At 45.1% G+C, this 22,417-nt stretch overlaps 1 protein-coding gene across 1 annotated transcript in view; it reads right to left on the bottom strand.

Moving 5' to 3' along the window:
• The window catches only part of LOC147904600 (uncharacterized), an 86,101-nt gene that overhangs the window by 41,698 nt on the left and 21,986 nt on the right, over positions 1-22,417 (bottom strand). Inside the window, exons 4-7 of the mRNA XM_087391846.1 lie at positions 17,008-17,169; positions 16,815-16,865; positions 15,167-16,567; positions 14,897-14,968 (exon numbers count right to left, since the gene is read on the bottom strand). Coding sequence (XP_087247972.1) covers positions 14,897-14,968; positions 15,167-16,567; positions 16,815-16,865; positions 17,008-17,169 — 1,686 coding nt within the window. The remainder of the gene's footprint in view (positions 1-14,896; positions 14,969-15,166; positions 16,568-16,814; positions 16,866-17,007; positions 17,170-22,417) is intronic.

Below are 22,417 nucleotides of genomic sequence, written 5' to 3'. Positions count from 1 at the left end.
AAGAACCTAAAGACGCTCTACCCGAGCCCACTCTACATCTGAGAGATCTGGTCCCCAACAAGGGCTATCGTACATGCCTACTAGCCAGACCAAGGAGTCAAAAAGGAGAGCCTTGGTCCGAGGGTCCTAAAAGTGTGAGTGGAAAAACTGTCATTCTCTGCTCAAACGGGCCTGCATCGCCGGTCTCATCGTAGAGATAGAGAACTCTTAGATAAGTGTATGATGAAACAATCTCAACTGGTGATCCATCAAAGATGAATTGCTTTCTGTGCATAGCTGCTCTGGATGTGTATTACCAAGGTTGACCTTCAAATCATGCGACTCACAAAATGACTGTAATGCATCTAAGTGTCTCTGAAGGCCCTCTACAAAAGAGGATAATAACACAATGTCATCTGCATACAACAAGATCTCAATCAAGGAACCAGCGAGAAAGCATCCAGCCCACCCTACTGTCTCTATAAATATCTCAAGCTCGTCTATGTAGAGGCCATATAGGGTTAGCGAGAGAGGGCACTCTTGTTTGACCCCAATAGTGCTCATGATCTCCTATGTCCGTCTAGCTCCTATACAGACTCTACCTGAAACCCTCTCATAGAGTACCATAACAGCACATATGATCTCCTGGTCATAACCCAGCTCCTGTAATTGTCTAAGAAGGAAGATCGTGACCAATCTATCTGCACCGAAGACACTGGCATGGTAACCCAAAGATCTCCACCCTCTGACGAAGTGTGCCCCCTTCCACGGTCTCTAAAAGGATCAACTCTGGAAGGGACTCCGGGCTCTCCACCACCAGTCTGATCCTGGGGACTCCATGCTAGAACGGAGGTAGCCGACCGTCTCTGGCGGGGACTCAAGCACTGTCCCAAATGCCTGACCAATGGAAGGGAGGATGGCTCGATACTCCTTGGGGAGCCCTAGGAAGCGGAGTGTAATCGGAAACCGTGGAACATGGTGTGTCGTATCCATGTCCTTGACTGTGAATCCATGATACCAAGGAAAGAGGTAGACAAGGTGCGGGCCAAGGAGTATGGGGCTCTGCTCCACAAGTGTCGAGGCGGTGTCGGGGGAGCTCAACTGGATGAGGAAAACGCCTTGTCCATAGGTCTCCCTCTAATACCAAGCTCGCCTGGATCCAATCTTGCACCTGTCTCCATGTAGGCGTGAGGCCCACAATTCTGCCCACAAGCGCCTTGTCCTGGAGGGACTGAACTGCCTGCTGTACCTGTTGCTTGTCAGTTGGGGAAAGAAGAACCTTAACGGCTGTGGGATTCGAGGGCGCTACCATAGAGCCCCTCTGGCCAGACTAAGGGTCACCACCAAGGTTTTTCTTTCGCCTTCACAAGCACAAGTGCTCCCGCTGTAGGGAGGGAGAAGAAAAAGGGGGAAAAACGTCAAGGGTGGAGGCGGAGACGAGGAAGGGGCAAGGACATAAGAGGAAGAATGAAGGCAAGGAGGATGGAGGGCGGAAGAGGACGGAGGGTGAGAAGGCGAGGGGGGAGAGAAGGAGGGGAGGAGAGAAGAAGGCGAGGAGAGGCAAGAGGGCGGAGAGGAGGCGGAGAGGGGAGCCGGCGGGGGAGAGGAGAAGGGCGCGGGAGGCGGAAGAGGTGTTGGCGGGGGGCGAAGCTGTTGGCAATACAGGATAGATGATGTTCGAAATTTATGAAGAGTGACCAGCCTTGGACTGCTATGATGCATCACTTGCTTTCAAAGTTGACAATTCATGCTTTTGGGCATTGGGATCCCACTCAATGGGATTTTCTTGGTGATGGCAGAGTTAAGGGATGCCCATGCCCTTTTTCCTCTAAAATGTTTTCAAATTGGAAAGAAATTCTTTCTCATCTCAAATGGTATGGCTGCAACTCTCTTTGATGGAAATTCTGTGTGTTGAGAGTTGCTCAAAGGAGTTTGATTGTCCCCTTGCCTTACAAGAACCCAGATGCTCCATCTCGTCCAAAGAGATTCAATTAGTCAGTGAAGCGCTTCATGCAGATGGTACTTTATTATATTTTTTATATTTACAGCTAGGCAGTATGGTTTGGGGCTGCATTATCAACCCCTTTCGCATTATCTCTCAAATGCTTCAATGTTTCTTACCGGTGCCAAAGCTAGAGCTATCGTCTTGGGAGCTTTGTAGCTGCAAACTTCCTCTTCGTCAACAGGCTTTTTTATGGTGAGTGATGCTTGGAGTTGTTCCCTTTGGCTAATCTCTCTCTCTCTCTCTCTTTTCTTGTATGCAGAGTTCTTGATGTCCCATGGGCCCATTTTGGCCTTTAGTGGACAATAATACACTTTCTTTCTTTCTTCTTTCTCTCTCTCTCTCTCTCTCTCTCTCTCTCTCTCTCTCTTTTCTTAGACAACTACAGGAGCTGGGTTACAACTAGGAGATCATATGGGCTGTTATTGCACTCTATGAGAGGGTTTCACGGCAGAGTCTGAAAAGGAGCTGGATGGACAGAGGAGATCATGAGCACTATTGGGGTCAATCAAGGGTGCCTACTTTCACCAACCATGTTTGGCCTCTACATAGATGAGCTTGAGATATTTATGGAGACACTAGGGGGGGCAGCGGGCTGGATGCTCTCTTGCTGATCTTGTTATATACAAATGATGTTGTGCTATTCTTTCCTCTGCAGAGGGGCTCCAGAGACACTTAGATGCGCTACAGGCGTTCTCTGTGAGTCACATCATTGAGGGTCAACCTTGGGGTAAGACCAAGGTCATGATCTTCAAGACATCCAAAGCAGCTATATGCATAAAGATTGGTTCACCTTTGATAAATCACTATTGAAAATTTATACGCTGACTTACGGTTTCTCTTCTCTTAGACTGGGCGAGGGGGGAGTGCCTCCAAGTTCTCATGGTATCGTGGATGGTATGTAGTAAGCCATCAATTCCCCACCAGACCATTCAGGCTGAGTTTGGATCATCTCCGCTTCAGCTTGATGCGGCTTTCCAAGTCATCAAATATCTATACCGTGTCAGAAAGTACGGCAATAGAGCCTTAGGACGTCATAGACTACCATGGCTAGCACTATCCTGCTCCATGTCCGTAGCAATTAAGAGTGATCAGAGATGTTGGTATGTGCATACATGCAGGTGGTTTTGTAGGAACAAGAATGGAGAAGAGAAATGAACACAAGAGAACAAGAAGTGAACACAAGTGAATTCCAACTGAAATGTTCAACCAAATGAAGTACAAGTACTTGGTATATATAGTCCAAGTACTAGAGTACACAAAAACTCTAAAATAGACTAAGTCCTAGTCTATCCTACACCACCATATCATTGTATATATCTCTACATTAGGCTATCCCTCCCCATGAGGTGGCTGCAAATCTGAGACATCTGAGGAAAAGAACCCTCAACATGTGGCAACCCTGTTGGAGTCTGAGAGGTAGAGGGAACATCAACTGGAGAACCCAAATCAGCAACATCCTCAAACTGAATGATGTCCAAAGGTGTATCATCATATGGAGGCAACTCCTCACTGATGGATTGCATGCTATCATGCTCTGCAAACAAAACATCCCTGCTTATGATTACTTTCCTTGTGGATGGATCATAAAGCTTAAAGCCTCGGCTTTCAGTGCTATACCCCACAAAGATGCATTTAATGCTTTTATCACCAAGCTTGGATCGATTTTCAGCTGGTACCAAAGCATATGCAACAGACCCAAATACTCTGAAGTGATTCACCTTGGGCTTGTACCCATAAAATGCCTCAAAAGGCATCCTGTCAACCAATGCTTGTGTAGGGCAGCGATTCTGAATATATGTGGTTGTAACAATTGCTTCACCCCAAAGTGCCTTTGACATTCTCTTAAATTTCAGCATACACCGTGTCATCTCCATGAGTCCTGTTCTTCCTCTCTGCAATCGGATTATGTTGAGGCGTGTATGGCACTGTTTTGTGATGCCTTATCCCATGCTCTTTCAGGTATCCCTCAAAAGCATGTGAAGTATACTCTCCACCATTGTCACAATTAAGTGTTCGAATTCTAGAATTGGTTTGGCTCTCAGCCAATGCTTTGAACTCCTTAAACCAATAGAACACTTCAGATTTGCTATGGATTCACTGATAGTGATTGGGCCGCACAACCCTTCTACACACCATTGGGAGGCCATGAAGGTGTCTTCAGGTATCTCAAAGGCACTCAGCATTTGGGCCTTCTCTACAAGGCCAATTCTTCACTTGTTATGCATGGATTCACTGATAGTGATTGGGCCGGCTGTTCCATCACATAGTGACAACTGCTTCATGATTGGTACTTCGTGCATCTCTTGGTTCAGCAAGAAGCATACTACAGCTGCTACTTCTAGCTGTGAGGCTAAGTATAGAGCAGCTTCTACAGCTACAGTGGAGTGTATTTGGCTCCAGAAGTTACTTGCAGATCTTCGTTCAAGTAACAAACGTATCATATGAGGGTGCCAAACTATTGAGGGTGATAGAGACCAATTTCTTGTCTTCCATATCCTCATCAATAGCTGCGAGCTCATCCCGAATGTCAGTAATCTTTGCAATATGAGCTGTAATAGTTTGACCTTCTTGCATGGACAAGTCATTGAGCTTATTATTCAAAGCAATGCTTCTTGCTTTATTCTTCACATTCCACATACTTTTCACTCTATCCCAACCTGCCTTTGAAGTCTTGCAAGACTTGATAGTGGACTTAATGTGTGTCTTCACAGACAATGCTTGGGTATCCCTTCAATCAAACCTCCTCTAATCTGCTATGGGAGCAACATGTGTAGTGGCTGTAGAACCCTGAGTGGTAGTGGAAGATGCACTAGAGCTAGGTGCACCAGTCATCCCCATTCACAATGTCCCATTAGCCCTTTCCAACCAAGATATTCTTCACCTAAGCAATGACTTGCACTCAATGTGTAGCCAGAAACTGTCCCAAATGCACTGACACCTGTGCAATGCAATCTGCAAGCCACCTACGCAATGCTATCTGCAAGAACCAACTGGGAGAGGCTGAAAATGAGCTTGAGATGCAAATGGCGAGCTGGAGAGGCAATGGGAAGCAATGTCAAGGTGTACGGGTGTACGGATGGCGAGGCAGTGTACGAGCTGTTTGCAAGCGCAACATACAGAAATCAGTCAAAAAAACAGCAAAACGTAAGTGATATTGCTGGTATCTTCTAATCTGTATCTTAGAATGAAATTTTGAGAGCACGAACAGCTCCGAAAGGGAGTTAAAACCCCACTATGGCTGCTCAAAACTTCTCCGGGTTGCCTGACGCAGCCACATAACTCCGGTATCCAAAATTGCCTTAAAATACTGTGCGCGTGATGCAAAAGAAAATCGCCCAGCTGAGGAGTGCTTCTTGGTGCCAAATCTCGCAACAAAATTGAAGCTCGAGATCACGCGAAGCTTGTGGGAGCTCAGGACAGCCAAAAGATAAGTCGACCAATAAGAACTAACTTCTTCTCCATGACAGAAGTGCAACAGGAGCACGCGGAAGAGTGGGGAAGCAAGTGACAGGGCTGTAAGGACTAGCTCTGATACCACTTGTAGGAACAAGAATGGAGAAGAGTTGTGAACACAAGAGAAAAAGAAGTGAACACAAGTGAACTCCAATTGAAATGTTCAACCAAATGAAGTACAAGTACTTGGTATATATAGTCCAAGTACTAGAGCACACAAAAACTCTAAAATAGACCAAGTCCTAATCTATCCCACACCACCATATCATTGTATATATCTCTACAAGTTTGAGAGATTAATACTCCACATGGACAATTTACCCCCCTTCTAGTACAGAATATTTCTTCCACTCGAATATCACGAGGTCAACCAGATCATACACGATGACCTCCTACAGCTTTACACATTCAGGACCTAGTTGGCACCGAGTGAGCTTCAAGTGAAGCTCAGCTTCTACAGGGATCATTCCTTGCACATCTCAAATGGGGGCTTTATTGATCCTTCGGGGTATAACTCCCCCATTGATGGCGGATCACTATTGGACAGTTTCAGATTTCATCACTTCGACTCCACATTGAAAGTGGGCGAGTTGAGGAAGTACCCAAGAAGAGGCACATATGTGCCTTGTGTGATCTACAGGAGATCAAGTCAGAGGAGCACTTCATCTTCAGAGGCCTTGTGTACTACGAGATCCATGGACACTACCATTGTCTCTTCAAAGACAGCTTCGGGCTACTCTCCCATTTCCTCTCTTATCCAGATCAGGGCCATCTTCATTCATGAGATAGTTAGGCACAAGGAGCGCTTACTTAGATTGGAGAGACAGGGACTGGGCACACAGACAGACCCATATCAGAGTATGATTACAGAGTTCTTCCAGCTAGATCACCACATCATGGGTAGTCGGCGAGGTAGAGATCCAGAGCCAGCAACATGACACAATTGGCAGAGAGCGGACACACAGATCATGCTTGGGGATATCCCTTCTATGTTCAAGATTGAGGCAAGACCAATAGGGATTACCGTGTCCTTGTTAGTCATAGAGCCATTGCCAGGAGGCCACGTCGGACCGCACCCACTAATAGCCGCTAGCATTCTATCTCTGACCTCATACTAGCACAGCCCCATCCACCGTCGAGTCCATCATGACTTCCACTCTTGGGCCTCCAATATCAGCCAAGACTTGGCATTGGATCTTATCTGTTATGATAATGATGCTGCTGATGTTGATGTCATGAGTATGTAGTACTGAAGATATTATGACTATATAGTACTTAGCATTTAGCATGGGTGATGATGCTTGTAGGCCATCTCATGGGCTATCAATAGATGCCACTTATACCTTGGTATGTGCCTTGTAGGCCTAGTTATAGTCAGTTAGGACTATTGGTACAGTTAGTTTATGTACCATCTAGGTCAGTTAGGACACTTAGTCCAATTAGGGCAGTTAGCCCTAGGGTTTTGTTATGTTGGCTCTCCCTTGAGCCTCCACACTTCAGTTTTGCAGCAATCTATTACAGCATCTATTTTTCTCCTTCTTGCTTCCATTTTTGAGCTTCCATTTCTTGTCATAGCCAACAGTGGTATCAGAGCAGGTCGGGAATCCTTTCCCTCAGCCATTGACAACTTTCCCAAGCTGTTTGGCAGCCTCTAGAGCCCTCATTCCTGCTGGTCTTGCTGTGTTTCACACTCCCACGAGTGCATGGTTGACACGTACGATCACGTTTGATACATACCGTTTGATATTAGTGCGATACTAAACAACTAAAAAATCTTAGGTGTACGTCCGATGGTACGTTCAATACCCAAAAAAAAGACAGAGATTTTAGAGTTTTGGAGTAGGTACTTGTACAAGCTTTAAAACTTGTACAAACATGTTATATAGGTGCTTGATGGAGATAAAGAGGGAGAGAGATGAAGATGCTTGATGCAGCTTGAGCCTCGTCACTTGTTGGAGATGGAGAGGGGAGAGTAGAGACTTGAAGTCGGAGGTAGATGCATAGTGTGAGATCATAGTGAGAGAAGAGGGGGTTTATATGGAACCTTGCCATCAAGGAGGCCCAAAATCAGTTTGGCAGAACCATCACCAATAACAAAACCAGCCATCCAAAACAAACAAACGCACCCATTTATTAAATTTATAAAATATTATTTATTAATTTTTTTTTAAAAAAAGAAAAAACGTACAGGTCGTAGGGGACGTTCCGTACGTCGAACGAGGGCAACCATGCACGAGTGTTTGAGACCTCTCCAAGCACTTTGGAGCAACCATCGCGAAGGGAGTTGCATTTCAGAGGTTCTTTCATCCCGTTGCAGTAAATTCGACCACACATGCGAGTTTTTATTGTTGTAAGGGATCCGTACGACTATACGACCTGATGTATGGAATCCGTACACTTGTACGGGCACATTGAAGGCAGGCGCGGTGCTGTACAGAGCATTTCGGGACTGTACGGAACTGCTGGGCTCACATGTGTGACTTGTACGGGTCATTCTCAGATTGTACGGATCATTTTATGCTGTTGTTTTGCTGTACAGATTTGCCTCAGGTTGCGTGTCAGCAAATTTAAAGATTTCTCAGCATCTTGGAGCTATCTCAAGTTGTGTGCCGGCTGTTGGAGCCCTTTGGAGCAGTTTTCTTGCTGCCTCGAGCTGTGTGCCGGCTACTAGAGCTTTTTGGAGCATGTTGAAGTGATTTGGAGTTCACTCCTTGAGCCCATTCTTCCTCATTTGGCATCCCTTTGCCTTGGGCTGCGAGTTCTCCTCCATTGGATCTCTTTCTCTCCATTTCTAAGTACTCTCCTCCTCGTGGGAGCACTTTCTTTTGCTATAATTGTCACGGGGACGTGAAGTTATGAACCGTGACCAACTTTGGCTTAGGGGGCTAGCCTAGGGGAAGCGACACTTCCTAGAAGTCCCTAGGTGCACACACGAGGCCTACTTGCTAGAGGCAAGGCAAGGTTTAGAGGGGTCTTAGAGTTAGGCCCAAGGAAACCAACGTTTCATTGGTTAGAAGGGGTTAGGATTTTAATGTGAGGGGCAAACCAATGTTCCATTGGTTTGCAAGGGTTGGAGCTTTAATGAGGGGGCCATGTGCACTACCTACCACCTCTCCTTTCCTTACTCCTCTCCTCAACGTTACGAGATGTTCTTCCTACGTTTTTGAAGGTCAAAGGCTTGGCATGCTTTCCAAAGCTCCCCCGCTTGCATTTCTTGGAGTTTCACACATTTCAAGGCAGCCCGTATGGCTATATGGACTGTAGGCGCTTCATTAAAGGCCCCCGTACGGACTGTACGGGCCATTAGTGTTGTTGCACGGATCATTTGGCACATATTTCCAAGGCTCAAGCACTTGCTACTATTGTACAACCTTTGGCTATCTATACGGACGGATTTCCAGATTGTATGGGCTGTTGTACGGTTGATCGTACGATTCTTTGCACACATCCCAAGGCAGGTTGCTGGCTGATCGCTTTCCTCTCTTGCCCATGATCCTCCTGCTCTTTCTCCCTCTCTGATTCCAGCTCGTTATCTCTCTCTTCCCTCTCCTCTCCTAGCTGCCAGTTCATCCTGCTAGCCTCAACATTGGATGTGTTGCCTCTGGTGGTGTTTCGGAGCTGGATTGAAGTCCATTGAAGCTGGTTTGAGTTCTCTGGTCGCTACCCCTTTCATATGATTGCATTTGGTGATTTTTGGAAGCTTGTTATTGTTCCATTTGTTGTTTAGAGCTTCCTCTGGACCATGCAGGCTTAAGCATACACTCAGTTGCAGAGGGTGTGCCTGGGAGAGTGCCAGAGGGGCAGTGTATGCATTTTGGAAGCCTTGAGGCTGCTTGAGCATTTTGGGAAGTGTATGGATGCCTGGTCATTAACAGTTGGCTACAGTCTTTGTGGAATGCTTGAATACCTTGACAATTGGTCATGGACAAATGGTGAATGCCTTAGCTTTGCCTTGGCACTTGGGTACTAGTGTGTGCACTAGAATGGAATGCAGGTTATAGCCAAGGTTTGGCTTGGACAGTGGAATAGCCCGTGGGGCAGAGCACAAGGGTGAGCCCTTGTTGTATGTACCAATTTCATTCCTAAAGAATAAATAAATACCGGAAGGGGCGCCAAGTGTTTGGGGCCAGTGTGGTGTTTTGTACTTGGTTTCATTGAGCAGGGGCACTCTAGCCTCCATCCAGTTATTTCTTGAGTTGTTTCTAAGTGGTATTGTTTAAAGTTAGGTGGTTGGAAATGATGTAATGTGGCTGTGAATAATGAATATGCAATGCAAGTTATGGTCTACTGCCCTTTAGGAAACTGAAAGCCGATTACTATTTTGGTTGCCAAGAATCTATAACACATTGTTTCAGGTTCTGAAGCCAGGCCTACACGCACACTGTTACTTCTGGTGCTACACCTACAGCCTCTGCTTCTTCAGGCGATGGGTCTTCAAGTGATGGTTCTAATGCTACTGCTAGGACACCTGCACCTGCTGCTCCAAGTGCTTTGCCTCCTTCACAGGAGCAAATTCAGTGGGATGGTCGTGATGCCAAAGCACATGCCTTGATTGCTCTTTCAATGAAACAAGTTATTATTCCTCATATCCGGTCTTGCAAGACAGCTAAGCAAGCATGGGATCAACTTGCATCTTTGTATTATCAAGTGCGGAATGAGGCGAGGGTTGCCTATCTCCGCAAGCAGTTGAAAGATTTGAAGCTTGATGAGGGTGGTAACATGGATGCCTATCTCACTGATGTGAAGGATTTGAAAGAGCTGTTGGCCAACATTGATGAGATTATGCATGATTCTCAGCTTGTTTCTAATAACCTTGATGGGTTGCTTGACTCATATCAAGGCTTTGCTACTACATGGAGGTTGGTTGCAGGGAGTGATGCCAATCATTTCTCATTTGACCAGCTGGTTGGTCTTCTTCTTCAAAAGGAGCAAAGTCATGTGAATCGCAATGCTTCTATGGCTAGTGATCAAGCATTTTCTGCCCATCACAAACACAAAGGTGAAGGCAAGGTTTCAACTGGAAAACCCTCTCATTCCCATGCTAATCATTCACATGGTGCCTCTTCTTCAGGGGATAACAAAAAGAAGAAGAGATGTAATTATTGCAGGAAACCTGGGCATGATATTTATGATGCAGGAAGCGCATAGCATCTGAAAAGAAGAAGAAAGAGTCTGGTCTTGCACTATCTGGTTCTTCTAGTGCAAAAGATCGACATGAGTCCGCTAATTTTGCAGAAGACCCGCATTGGGCTTTCTTGGTTACATGCCAGTATAGAACTGATGTTCATGATGCTTGTATGGCAGTTTCAGAGGTTTGTGATGCCTCAGAGGGGCAGTGTCACATGTGCCAATAATACATCATATACCGTGAAAGGTATTGGGCAAGTTGCTCTTACTTCTGTCTCTGGTGGTATTGTTACTCTAGAGCATGTGCTTTATTCCAGGCATTCGTAAGAACCTCATTTCTATTTCAGCCATTGCTACATGTGGCTTTAAGGTTCTTTTTTATGGTGTTAGGTGTGCAGTGCATGATGCTACACATGCCTTTACCATGGTTTTGACTAGCACATTGTCTAGAGGTCTTTATAGACTTGATGCTTATGACAGATGTTTGGATGATGATGCTGCACTTGCCGATGTACATGCCTGTGCTCTTGGTTCTACCATGGCAGATACTCATTTGTGGCATGAGAGGTTTGGACACCTCAATTTTGGAGCCCTGGTGAAGCTGTATAAGGAAAATATGGTTGTGGATCTTCCCAACATGCATATGCCTACCAAACATGTTTGTGAACCATGCTTTCTTGGTAAGATGTACCATGCTGCGTTTTCCAAGGATAGGAGAGTTGGTGCTTCACGCAAGCTTTATTTGGTTCATAGTGATGTTTGTGGACCCATGAGGGTTGCAGCTCTTGGGGGGTTCTACTATTTTGTTACTTTTATTGATGATTTCACCAGGTACACTTGGATTTTCGCATTGAACTCCAAATCTGAAGTTTCTTCATGCTTCAAGCACTTTATTGCCTTGGCTGAGAATGAGAGTGGGTTGCACATTGCTCACCTTAATACAGACAGGGGGGGTGAATACATGTCGAAGGAGTTTGCTGTTTTTTTGGCTTCCCATGGCATCAATCATCGATGCACGGTGCCTTATACTCATCAACAGAATCCCATGGCTGAGCGGAAGAATAGATCAGTGATGAAAATGGCCAGATGCATGTTGAAAGGCAAACATTTGCCTAATAAGTTGTGGTTGGATGCGGTCATGTGGGCAAATTACATCTTGAATAGATGTCCTACAAAGGCATTGCAGACTGTCACACCTAATGAGGCTTGGACAGGTCGTAAGCCTCGCATTTCCCACATGAGGACTTTTGGATGCTTCGCTTATGCTCATGTGCCTTCACAGAAACGCACTAAGTGGTGCATTTTTCTTGGGTATAGTTCAGAGAGCAAGGGCTATAAGCTATATCAGCCCCGCACGGGCAAGTGTTTTGTCAGTCGGGATGTTGTGTTTGATGAATCTTCCACCATGCCTTTGCTGGACTGTCAAAAACAGCCCGTTGTTGATGCCCCTGACATATTTGACAGCTTGATGCCTTTGTTTCCATCCGATGCTCGGGATGATGTTCCATCTGAGGTTGTACCTCCTCCATCTGTCGGTCATTTGCAGCCACATGTGCAGCCAGAAATTCAGCCTGATATGCCTCTCATTGATCAAGATCATTTGCACAGGGCTCTTGACCAGGAAAGAGCAGCAATTCAGGAGCCCAAAAAGATACCCCATTGGCTCCTTGACACATTAAAAGATAGCAAACAAGATACTCCTCTGCCAGCCCGTATGAGAGCAGCTATCCAGAAATAGCATGCTAGTTTTGTTGCTTATGCTTTGGTTGCTACAGCATGCAATGAAGAGCCCTTATGTCATCAAGATGCCTTTCAGAATGGTTGTTGGATGAAGGCCATGCAAGCTGATCTGGTCACCCTCTAAGGCCAAACTAGTTTGTATTCAAGCTTGGACCACGCTCCAAGTAGGCATGAGGCCAACAATGAAACCCACCAGTGCTCTGTCTAGATGGTGAAGGAACATGGTGGAAAGAGGGAGAGAGAGAGGGTAGGCTAGGGAGAGAGGAAGTGATACTCAAAAGGAGACATAATGGAATGGAAATGAAATGACTAGAGCAATGAACGAAAATGAGAGTACTCACATGTAGACCAAAGAGCTTGTAGCTTGATACTTGATTGATTTAACACTAGACAAGTACAGCTCTTATATAAGAGCACACACACACATATGAACACCTATGCATATGGGATAACTCCCAATATGACACGTGGCATCCATAGGACACACTAGACTAGAACTCACACTAGAACACATATTTTTGACTCATTTTGGCTTCATATTCCAACACCTCCCATGAAGGCAAGGTGAGAGACTACTGGAATGGAACCAAGAATAGAACATGACAATGATGGTATAAGGTGAGGGACTATTGGAATGGAACCAAGAACAGAACATGACAATCACAATCATCAAACTCTGTACCCTATGTAACTCAGAGGCTAAAGTCTAAGCGTGTTCAAAGGTTGATCCAAGCACTCTCATGGCTTGAGACTCAACATGCTCAGAGGCTCATGTTATAGCATGGCTACATGACTAGCTCATAGGTCTAGGAATACACCAACATCCTAGAACTCGGCTAGGCCTAATAACGAGACCTATCAAAGCCAATACATGGCTCCCACAGTACATCACATCCTGGCTCTAGGGACTAATGAGAGACATGGAGCCACACACCAAAACAAAATATGAAAATACATCTTTTTAGGAGAACTATCCAAGGCAGAGAACCTTTGACTCAACACACATGATTTATTTGCATTCATTTTGGGAGACAACCTAGGACAGAGTACCCTTGACTCAAACAAGAAAGTAGTAAAGATATATTTCATTCATTTTATGCATAGCAAGGGTAGAAAACCCATGTGCCTGAAGTAGCTGCCGCACAAAAGTGTGCACATCCTGCTCCTCGATGATGTGTCGACGATACTCATGTCGAGGATGCCTCGGAAGATGTGTCAATGAAGACCATGGAAGCAGCCACTAAGGGCAATCACATGACGACTCTCAAGGTGCCAATGAGAAAGTCCCCGAAAGTGGAATAGAGTATTCCCCGCTGTCGGAATCCTCAAGTTAATGTACCAGAGTGTCGGTACACTGCAGGTTCAGCTCATAGCAGAAGAGGCGGCCAAAATGTGTATAGGAGCGTTGGCAGGGGACAGGAGCAGGTGGGGAGAAGAGGAGGCAATGGAAAATAGAGGAAGGGGCCAGGAGGGGAAGGCATGGTAGGGGGGGGGGGAAGAGAAGGGCGGAGGGGAGGCAAGGGAGGGGCGGGGCAGGAGGAGGGGGGGTGGTGGGATTGGTGGGTTGAGGCAAGTCAGAGGAGCAAGAGCAAGCAGGAAGGGAAAGCCTGCAACCCAATATGTTTTCATATACAAAGTTAAAATTAAATTCTGCATCTTCTTTGAATACACATATACATACATGTATGTGTGCATCTATGTACACAAATGCAAACATACATACATATATGTGTTCCGAACCCTTGTTCTGTCTTCCTTTTGCATTGCACCAAGTTAGTGTATCCTTGTTCTAGTTCTCACAAGCATTCGCGTAAGATCTTCTCTTTATGTTTCCATTCATACCTTCAGTCTGTTCCCTGCGACCGTTGCACTACAACCTGCACCATAGTATGGTCCGTTTGACTAGCATAATCCTTTGAAGCCGCGTGTGGTGTCACATCAACACACATAGTCGTGATCTTGGTACCTGAGCAGAGTGGAGAGAAGGCTTCCTGCAGACCAACCATGATAGAAGAAGCGGTACAATGCAATGGAAGACTGCAAAGTCCTCAAGATGAGTAGTGAGGTCGTAACCCTGCCAACATGGAGAACTAGGTCTGGATCAAGAAGATATGAGGCTAATGGAACAGTTGAGGGCCATGGTATAGTCACACAGTAGGAAACAAGGACTATATTCAAATCTCATGCCTAAGGTATACTTGCCATCCTATTTTGAGGCGGCAAGGCTCTATCTTCTAATGGCATCAGTGAATGATGCACCAAGATTAGGATAGGATCTTTTTTGGTGAGGGTTATCCTCCACTTGCTCGTCTGGTCAAATGGTGAGTGTGGACATTGAGGGGTAGTGTTGAAAAAATAATTCCTCTCTAGTACAAGTTAACATGTTCAACTGCTTAGCCTTAACCTTTTCAAAATATGACACAGAATCTAAAAAATATTTATCAACAGGGCAGGCAAATCATTTAGAGTGTATATTCAGCATCAATTGTTATGAGCTGACTGTAATGTAAGGAATCAGGGCAATAGAAATTTGGATGTTTCGCACTAGAATGAAGAATAAAGAGATAACAATGGGTGACATTGCAAAAAGACCTGTTGGTGATGGGGCTTTCCTTCCCTCAAAATCAGTGCCTCAAGATCACGAAGTTTATGGTGTAATGAGACCTGTTTGCAGTAAGGATCAGAGATTATGCAGCTCAAATGATTCTTAAATACAGGACATGATACATTGCGTAGAAAATGGAAATTGCAATTGTAATTATTAAAAAGGTCAATTGGTGAGTTGAGTCTCTAGTGATGTTCAGGAGAAAAAAGCCATGCTCCAAAGTAGTTCAAAACGTTTCAAACTGTACAGAGACTTGCCTGAAGGACTTCCATTGCTCTTTCTGTGAACGTTGGCTCATTTTCATCCATCTTCTGAACCCCTTTTTCCACACAGCTTGAAAATCCCTCTGTATTCAGCGTAGAAATGCGATTGGCATTTTCTTGTATACATCTTGGATGGTAAAGGGGTTGGAGGTTCTGTTTCTGCTTTAAAAAATCTGCTTCCTCAGATGCAATTTTCATACCAGATTTTGTAGTTATGACTGCTCCAAAGTTACCAGCACCAACCATGTCGGTACATCTTATCTTCTCGGGAACTTCCTTTGCCTTCCATGGGGAGTGCCCCTTTCTGGACGTTGTGGATGCACCTCTGATCATGCAAAGGTTCAAAGGAGCATCTGTCTCCCGAGATTTGAAATGCTTTGTGCTTATTTGTACACCTTTTGGTGGATTTCCTGTATTCAATGGCAAAGAAGCCAGAGATTTCCTCTGCAAGCAGCAGCATGGGCAGTAACAATAGGCCGAATCAAGCCCCTGATGTTCAAATTTTGCCCTCCAAGACCGTAACAAGTAAAGCAACCAGTGATTTATTACCCTTTCCAGTTTTCTCTTCTTTAAGAACTTTTGCACCCACTGAGGAATGATGTAGAGCAAGCTATCTAGTCGCCTAGTTTTGTACATCACCTCTTTTTCCAGACTAACACTCCTAGAAGATGTCTTCCAAATCGACAGCAAGAAAGGAAAAAGTTTATCGATTGGGATTGGCATTTTATTCTCCTTTGCACTCCTATGCTTTAGGCTTTGCAAGGGCTTTAGCTGTGCACTTTGCATTGAGGACCTGAATTTCTCACGACCTTCAGTGCAAGAGGATGCTGCAAACGAATGCCGTTTGTTTGGATGTACGCTACCTAATGCTTTGAGGGTTTTCAACTCCCCCAACAATGCTTTCACTTCTGAAGCTGCTGCTACCCATCGCCATTTCCAAGACACAACTCTAGATAACTCTTTCATCTTTGTGCTGGTGCAATCAAGAACAGGCACTATATCTAATCTTTTCTCAATTACTGTTGATTGTTTGCAAATTCTTTCGGCACTCTTCTGCCCCTCCTGGAGGGAAGACTTAAAATCATCTTCTTTATTCACTTTAGGGTCAACAGTGACAGCAGCACTTGCTGAATTTGGATCGCTGCTGCAAGTCAAATGAAGTGGCTGATTCACATGTTTCTTCAGAGAAGACCGAGGACTTGTATCTGCACCCATAGCTCCATTCTCAAGCCTGTCTGGTTTGATCTCTGCATGAGCTGGATCATTTTGACCAGATGATTCATTCTTTTCTAAACAAGTAGTCAGTTTTTGTATATGGTCAATCAGTTTCTTGAAGATAGGCTCAGATTCAATGCCACATTTTTCCACATCAGCTTGCGCTTCTGAAACTGATTCCTAAAATAGGATGTGGAAATTATTAATATTTTCTAGCCAGCATTAAGCTTTTAAAAAAAGTAAAGAGAGTTGTTTCACCAAAATGGAAGTGAATAAACAGAAATTCTTGATCGAGTTGCACAACTCACTATGCAAAGGAAACTAATGCACACTTATTATAGAGTAAAACCGTACAGGATTAGCCTCACATTGATGAATTGCCAATCTGTTTTGCTTTAAAGTGAACACAGCAAAACGGAAACATTACCTTGCAACAGTGCGAACGAATTTTAGTTTCCTTCTCTGTCAGCTCACTACCCTGCAAAGATAACCAATTTGGGGATACCTTACTTCATTTCCATATTCATTGCATTTGAACAGTTGATTACCTTCAACATAAACAAACTCATGTGTTTCATCAGCAAAACAAAAGCATGTATAATGTAACAGATTCTTCTTGCCTCTTGTTTATGTTTTGCATCCTTCTTTAGGTTACATTCATTTTGCAACTCTGACCGTAATCTTTCAATCTCCAATCGTGAGTTTGTCACGCATGCAAGTGCAGATCGAAGGTTGCTGATCTCTTGTGCTTGAGAGACCACCTCTTCATCCTTGCGTGCAAGCTGTCAAGTATTAAATCAGTCAGCCTCACGGATAGCTGACTCTTTATATTGTTTTCACAAAACCATATTTAATGATACTTTTCTCTGGAAAAAGAGAGTTTTATATCAGTCATGTTGCATGCAGAACCCCAAGCCCTCAACGTAAGTGAATTGAATCACACTTCTAATATATAAGTGACTTCATAACAGCTATGTATGAAAGAGTGTAGTAAATTTATGCTCATGGTAGTTAAGCCAACTTCATTGCACATATGGAATCAATGACTCTGATCAGTTGATGCTCAATAGCATGTGGACCTCAAGTGTCTCAGATTATTCAGGTAGCCAAGTTGCCAATCATCTCCTAGACTCTGTGAACACCTTGCAATGGAAGAATCTGGAGGGGAGAAGCTCATCTCACATGATCTAATAACCACTCCTTTATGCATGTACCAGGCACGAGCCTGTCATCTCCCTTCATAGTCTTCCTTCGTAATAATGAAGAGCTGAATCCTCCTGTAGACAACATATAGAGCAGCCCAAAGGCAATGGCGTGGACGCTAAGTGGAATAGAGCTGAATCCTCCTATAGACACCCACTCCAAAAGACAAAAGGACGCTTGGGTGGACAAGCATAGGATTCTCATGTCCCCATATAGAGCAGCACAGACACAATGGCATACTTCTGAATACAAAACAAAGACAAAGACTTGAGCAATTGCATTCAGTCAGCATGAGATGGAGAAACAACATCATTACTTCCGAGGCATAACTAATTACTGCAATGTCAAAGAGAGCTCAGGCTATCCAACTTGTTGCTCATGTACAAAGCACATAACTCAGAACACATAGACCTATCTTGAACCACAATCTCAGTCACTAATTAGATCATCAACTCTCACACACGGTAGACTATCATCACAACCAACCAATAGACTAACACACTATCTGTATCAAGCATTTCAGATGAAGCCACTTCCAATAGCTTCAACATTGTACTGATCATGTCCAGAAGCCAATGATACACAAAGGTGGAATACTCGGGCAGATCAACATGGTGGATGATGCAGTTTTGAGAAGCTTTGCATGAAAATCTACCAAGTGTGTAAACCTCACATGCATAGCATTTCGAGACCTTTCACTATCATTTGAAACCTGAACTTCCCCAAATATCCACCCCACAAACATGAGAAGGCCAAAATAAATACCACCATATTGATGCAGCAGACCCTACACGACCACTTGCCACCTAAATAACATTCAGAAACGATCTCCCACACAATAATGACTAGCAAATAAAACGTCCAAAATCCCCTAGGCTAATTTGCCCTCTCTAGTCTAGAAACTCCATCACAAAGCCACCAGATTTTGGTCATCTGCTCCTCCTGAATGCAACGCTCCCGTAGGCCCATTTCTGCTTTAATTGTGCATGCCATAGCTCCTTTTTGAAGTACCAGCCGCAGCCTTGTTCCTCCCCTCATACACTCTCTTGAAACAGTTTGTAGATGCATGTTGTATAATGAACTAGTGGCGGCCATGTTCCTCTTATCAAACACACTCTTGAAACGTTTATAGATGCATGTTGTAACAAACTAGTCCTCCTCTTCAGCGTGTTATCTCCTGTCAACTGTCACAAATTCCCAAACGATTACAGGCATACGAAAGCAGTCTCTACCCAACCTATGCAATCATAGAATCTCACATATGCACAGCTTGCACACACACAAGTCTAAAAGCACACCCTAGACCGATACCCCACACTTGGCAACTTGCCAAATGTCACCTTACCCTATATGCTGCCTTCCAACACCAAGAACCTTGACAACCAGTCTTTGACTATAAATTCAACTGCAAACCAATGCCATTAAAGCAAACCTTGATTCACACAGTTATATACATTTACGTACATAACAATATTTCATTGTCTTGATTGTTGTCAGGATTCAGAGAAGGTTGAGGACCAGTAATTCTCACCCTTCCAGCTCCATAGGGAAAGAGAAAGAGGGGTCTTATATCTTGAAGAATGCCTTTCAAGTTAAGGTTGAAAAAGAAACTAAGGACTGAATAAAGGGGAATGAGGAATGCTTATATAAGGGATAAGGGATTGGATAAAAGTGCAAGAGTGATGATGTGAGCAACAAGAAGACTAAAGCGAAACAAAATCACAAAAGCCAACCCTCAACATGAACAGAACATAACTCCAACCACATGACACAGGGTCCGTGATACCAAGTGAAGGGAGAGGAAGGGAGGAGAACACAACGGGAAGAGATCTTAGAGGAGCGAGCAGAGATGGGAAGAAGCATAGTTCATTAGAAGGAATGAATCATATGATCATGAGAGTTATACCAAATGACTGATACACCCGGAGAAGATACACACTAGGCAAACTCTTGACTCTAGCCTCTCTCCCTCTCTCACGCCCTTTGCCTCCGCTGGAATGCCCCCTTCCTCCCCTTTTCCCCCTCTTCACCTTCTCCTCATCTGCTCCTCCTCACTGGAAATCCCCTTCCCTCCTTCCTATTGGTTGTCTTCCTGAATCCTTAGCCCTTCAGCCATTTGTCGGCCGCTTCGTCCTTGATGGCTTCTGCAACTCTCCAACCTCCTCTGAGTCAGTGAGTCACGTACTCCATGTGTACTTCTGTCTATTCCATGTGCACCTGACACTAGTTGGTGGCGAGGGTTGGTGAACCACTTATATCTCTTAACTGCTAGACTGCTTCCCATGTGCACCAACATGTGTACCACCTGTGCACCTGTGCACTCTCTTAACTGCTACAGTCCAGTGTGCCAGTACTTCACTCTGATCAAATTTGACCAAGGTCGGTCGAGATTGAGGTTTAGTACTCCTCCAATCATGTATTGCTCCTGTCATATCCAAGTCATGTACTGTTCCAGTCATGTCCAAGTCATGTACTGCTCCAGTCATGTCCACGTCATGTTCTAGTCATGTCCAAGTCATGTACTGGTCGCTCCAGAGTGACCAAGATGTGAACACGGTGCAACCAGGTGTGACCAAGGTCTAACCATCTTGGCATGCTCAGGTGACCATGATGTGACCATGATGTGACCTAGGTGTGACCCAGATGCGAACAAGGTGTGACCCTAGTGTGACTCTTGGTAGGAGTCCGTGACCGAGGTCCAAAGTACAACAGTTCCCCCGCCACTATCATTCACCGTCCCGGTGAATGACTGAGGTTCTGTGTTAGAAAACTCCAAGTATAGATTGTTCATATAAAAATGGATTTGAGCCTTATATCCCTAAAACTGAAAAAGAAATGGCTCATGGCCTTACAACTCCAAAACTGAAATAAAACTGGAATTTGAAACCTGGAGATGGTCCTTCTCCTCGAGAATCTGCTTCTGAGAATGTTCCATAGAAAATATGGGTTTGCACTGCGAAAGGAATGAAAGAAGATGTGGCGAATCGTCGGAAGGAGGTTGAATAGTGAGAGCCGGGAGCCCCATCTACTATGAGACCAAAGTGGGTGTGAGAAGCTGCCTCAAGCCCATGAACTCAAAAGTTTCTGTTATGGAGTCAATGGTCATAAGATTTGATGAAGCTTGCACATAGTTTGACATCGATAGGAGGGAAGATGACCCTGTCGAACTCAGTTGGGTGGAGGGTCTGGACCTCTTGAGAGTTAACACCGAAGAAAGTTTGAGTTTTGGATCCAGAAGAGATTTGAACATAACCCGAATGTGGGAGAGAGGAGAGGTGGTTTTCGAAGGGCTCTGTAATTCTGTTGGCCCACCCAACCCCTCTAAGTGTGATTTCTGTGCAGAGGGAAAGTAATATGAGCCCCCATGGTCCGAAGAAGAGGCACTAGAGCTCTAAGAGTGGGAAAAGCTTCACCTTCTTTTCTCTGAATCCCTTAGTTGCTGAAGGCATCATTAATGACGTCACCACTAATGATGAAGTCGGCATTGATGAAGTGGGCACTGATAAAAGTCGGCACTGTTGAAGACTTAGTAATGGGTGTCTGCACTGTAGAGGCTGCCTGGGACGTCATGGTGGTATAGAAAGGGGCGAAGAGTTTATCTCTAGGTAACCATGGCTTATATTTGTGCTTCGCCGTCTCTAGCATCAAGAAGGAATTTTGCCAGAGAAACAAAGCAAGAGAGGAGGGGGAGCTGTTGGCGAAGCAAGCTGTCAAGTAGAAGCTGATGGTGAGTCTGCCGAGAGGAGGGGAGCTGATGGTGAAGCAAAAAGGAAGCTACTGGTGGTGAGGTGATAGCGAGGAGGGGAGTTGATGACAAAGCAAGAAGGGAAGTTGCTGGCGAGGTAATGGCGAGGTGATAGCCAGGAGGGAGCTGATGAAGCAAGAACAGAAGCTACCAGGTGATGGCGAGGAGGAAAGTTGATGGCGAAGCAAGAAGGGCTGGCGAGGTGATGGCGAGGTGGTGGTGAGGTAGAGGGGAAGCTGATGGCGGAGCACGGAGACCTGGATGGCGAAGTCGGTGTCCAAGAGGATGACGAGGCGCAGAGCCCATAGGACCAATTCAATATCCATCCAGAGGAGAGAGCAAGATTGCACAGAGCAAGATTCAAGCTGAAGTGCAGGCCTATGAAGGCTGATTGGCACCAGAGGGAAAGGGGGCAAAGAGCTGAGGCGGATGTGCAGTGAGAAGATGTGCAGAGAGCTGAGGCATATCCATATGGTGGGATGGGCAGCAGAGGGTTGAGGGCAGCAAGTGACGAGGCTGAGGGAGATACAAGTTGCACAGGTTGGATGCGAAACCAGAAGAGGGTGCTTCCGGGCGAGGTGCGATCCAAGGAGAGGGGCGAGATGGGCTGCAGGGAGAGGTGCACTACACCCAGTAGAGGTGCGATCCAAGGAGAGGGTATTGCCACGGCGGACTCGTTGGAGAGGGAGCTACCAAGAGAATTCGTTGATGGAGGGAACTGCCAGAAGAAGATGCGATCAAAGAGAAGGAGGTGTAGGGAGCTTCCAGGCGCTGCAAGAGGGACGAGTTGCTGCATATGATCTCATTGGAGGGGGGATGGCCAGGAAGAGACGCCAAAAGGGAGAAATTTTAGCAAGGTAGGCTAAAACTAGCATGAGAGGGCTGCAAGATGCGCTCCAAAAGCACTGATCATGGTGGATGATTTGATCACCAAGTACCTATGCTGAATTTGGCCAACTACTAAATATAGGACTGATGGGAGGCGGGAGGTGAGAGAAAAAGCGGTGTGGGCAAGTGGCAATATTTGAGTGGATAAGGCAGCAAAATTTAAATTTGAATCATATACCACGTGAGAGAGAGAG

The sequence above is a fragment of the Dipteris shenzhenensis genome, chromosome 2 (assembly GCF_047967505.1).
Source record: "Dipteris shenzhenensis isolate YYH24624 ecotype China chromosome 2, Dip_SZ_1.0, whole genome shotgun sequence".
Classification (NCBI taxonomy): Eukaryota; Viridiplantae; Streptophyta; class Polypodiopsida; order Gleicheniales; family Dipteridaceae; genus Dipteris; species Dipteris shenzhenensis.
Note: the sequence above shows the minus strand (reverse complement) of the source record. Positions and strands in the feature narration are given on the sequence as shown.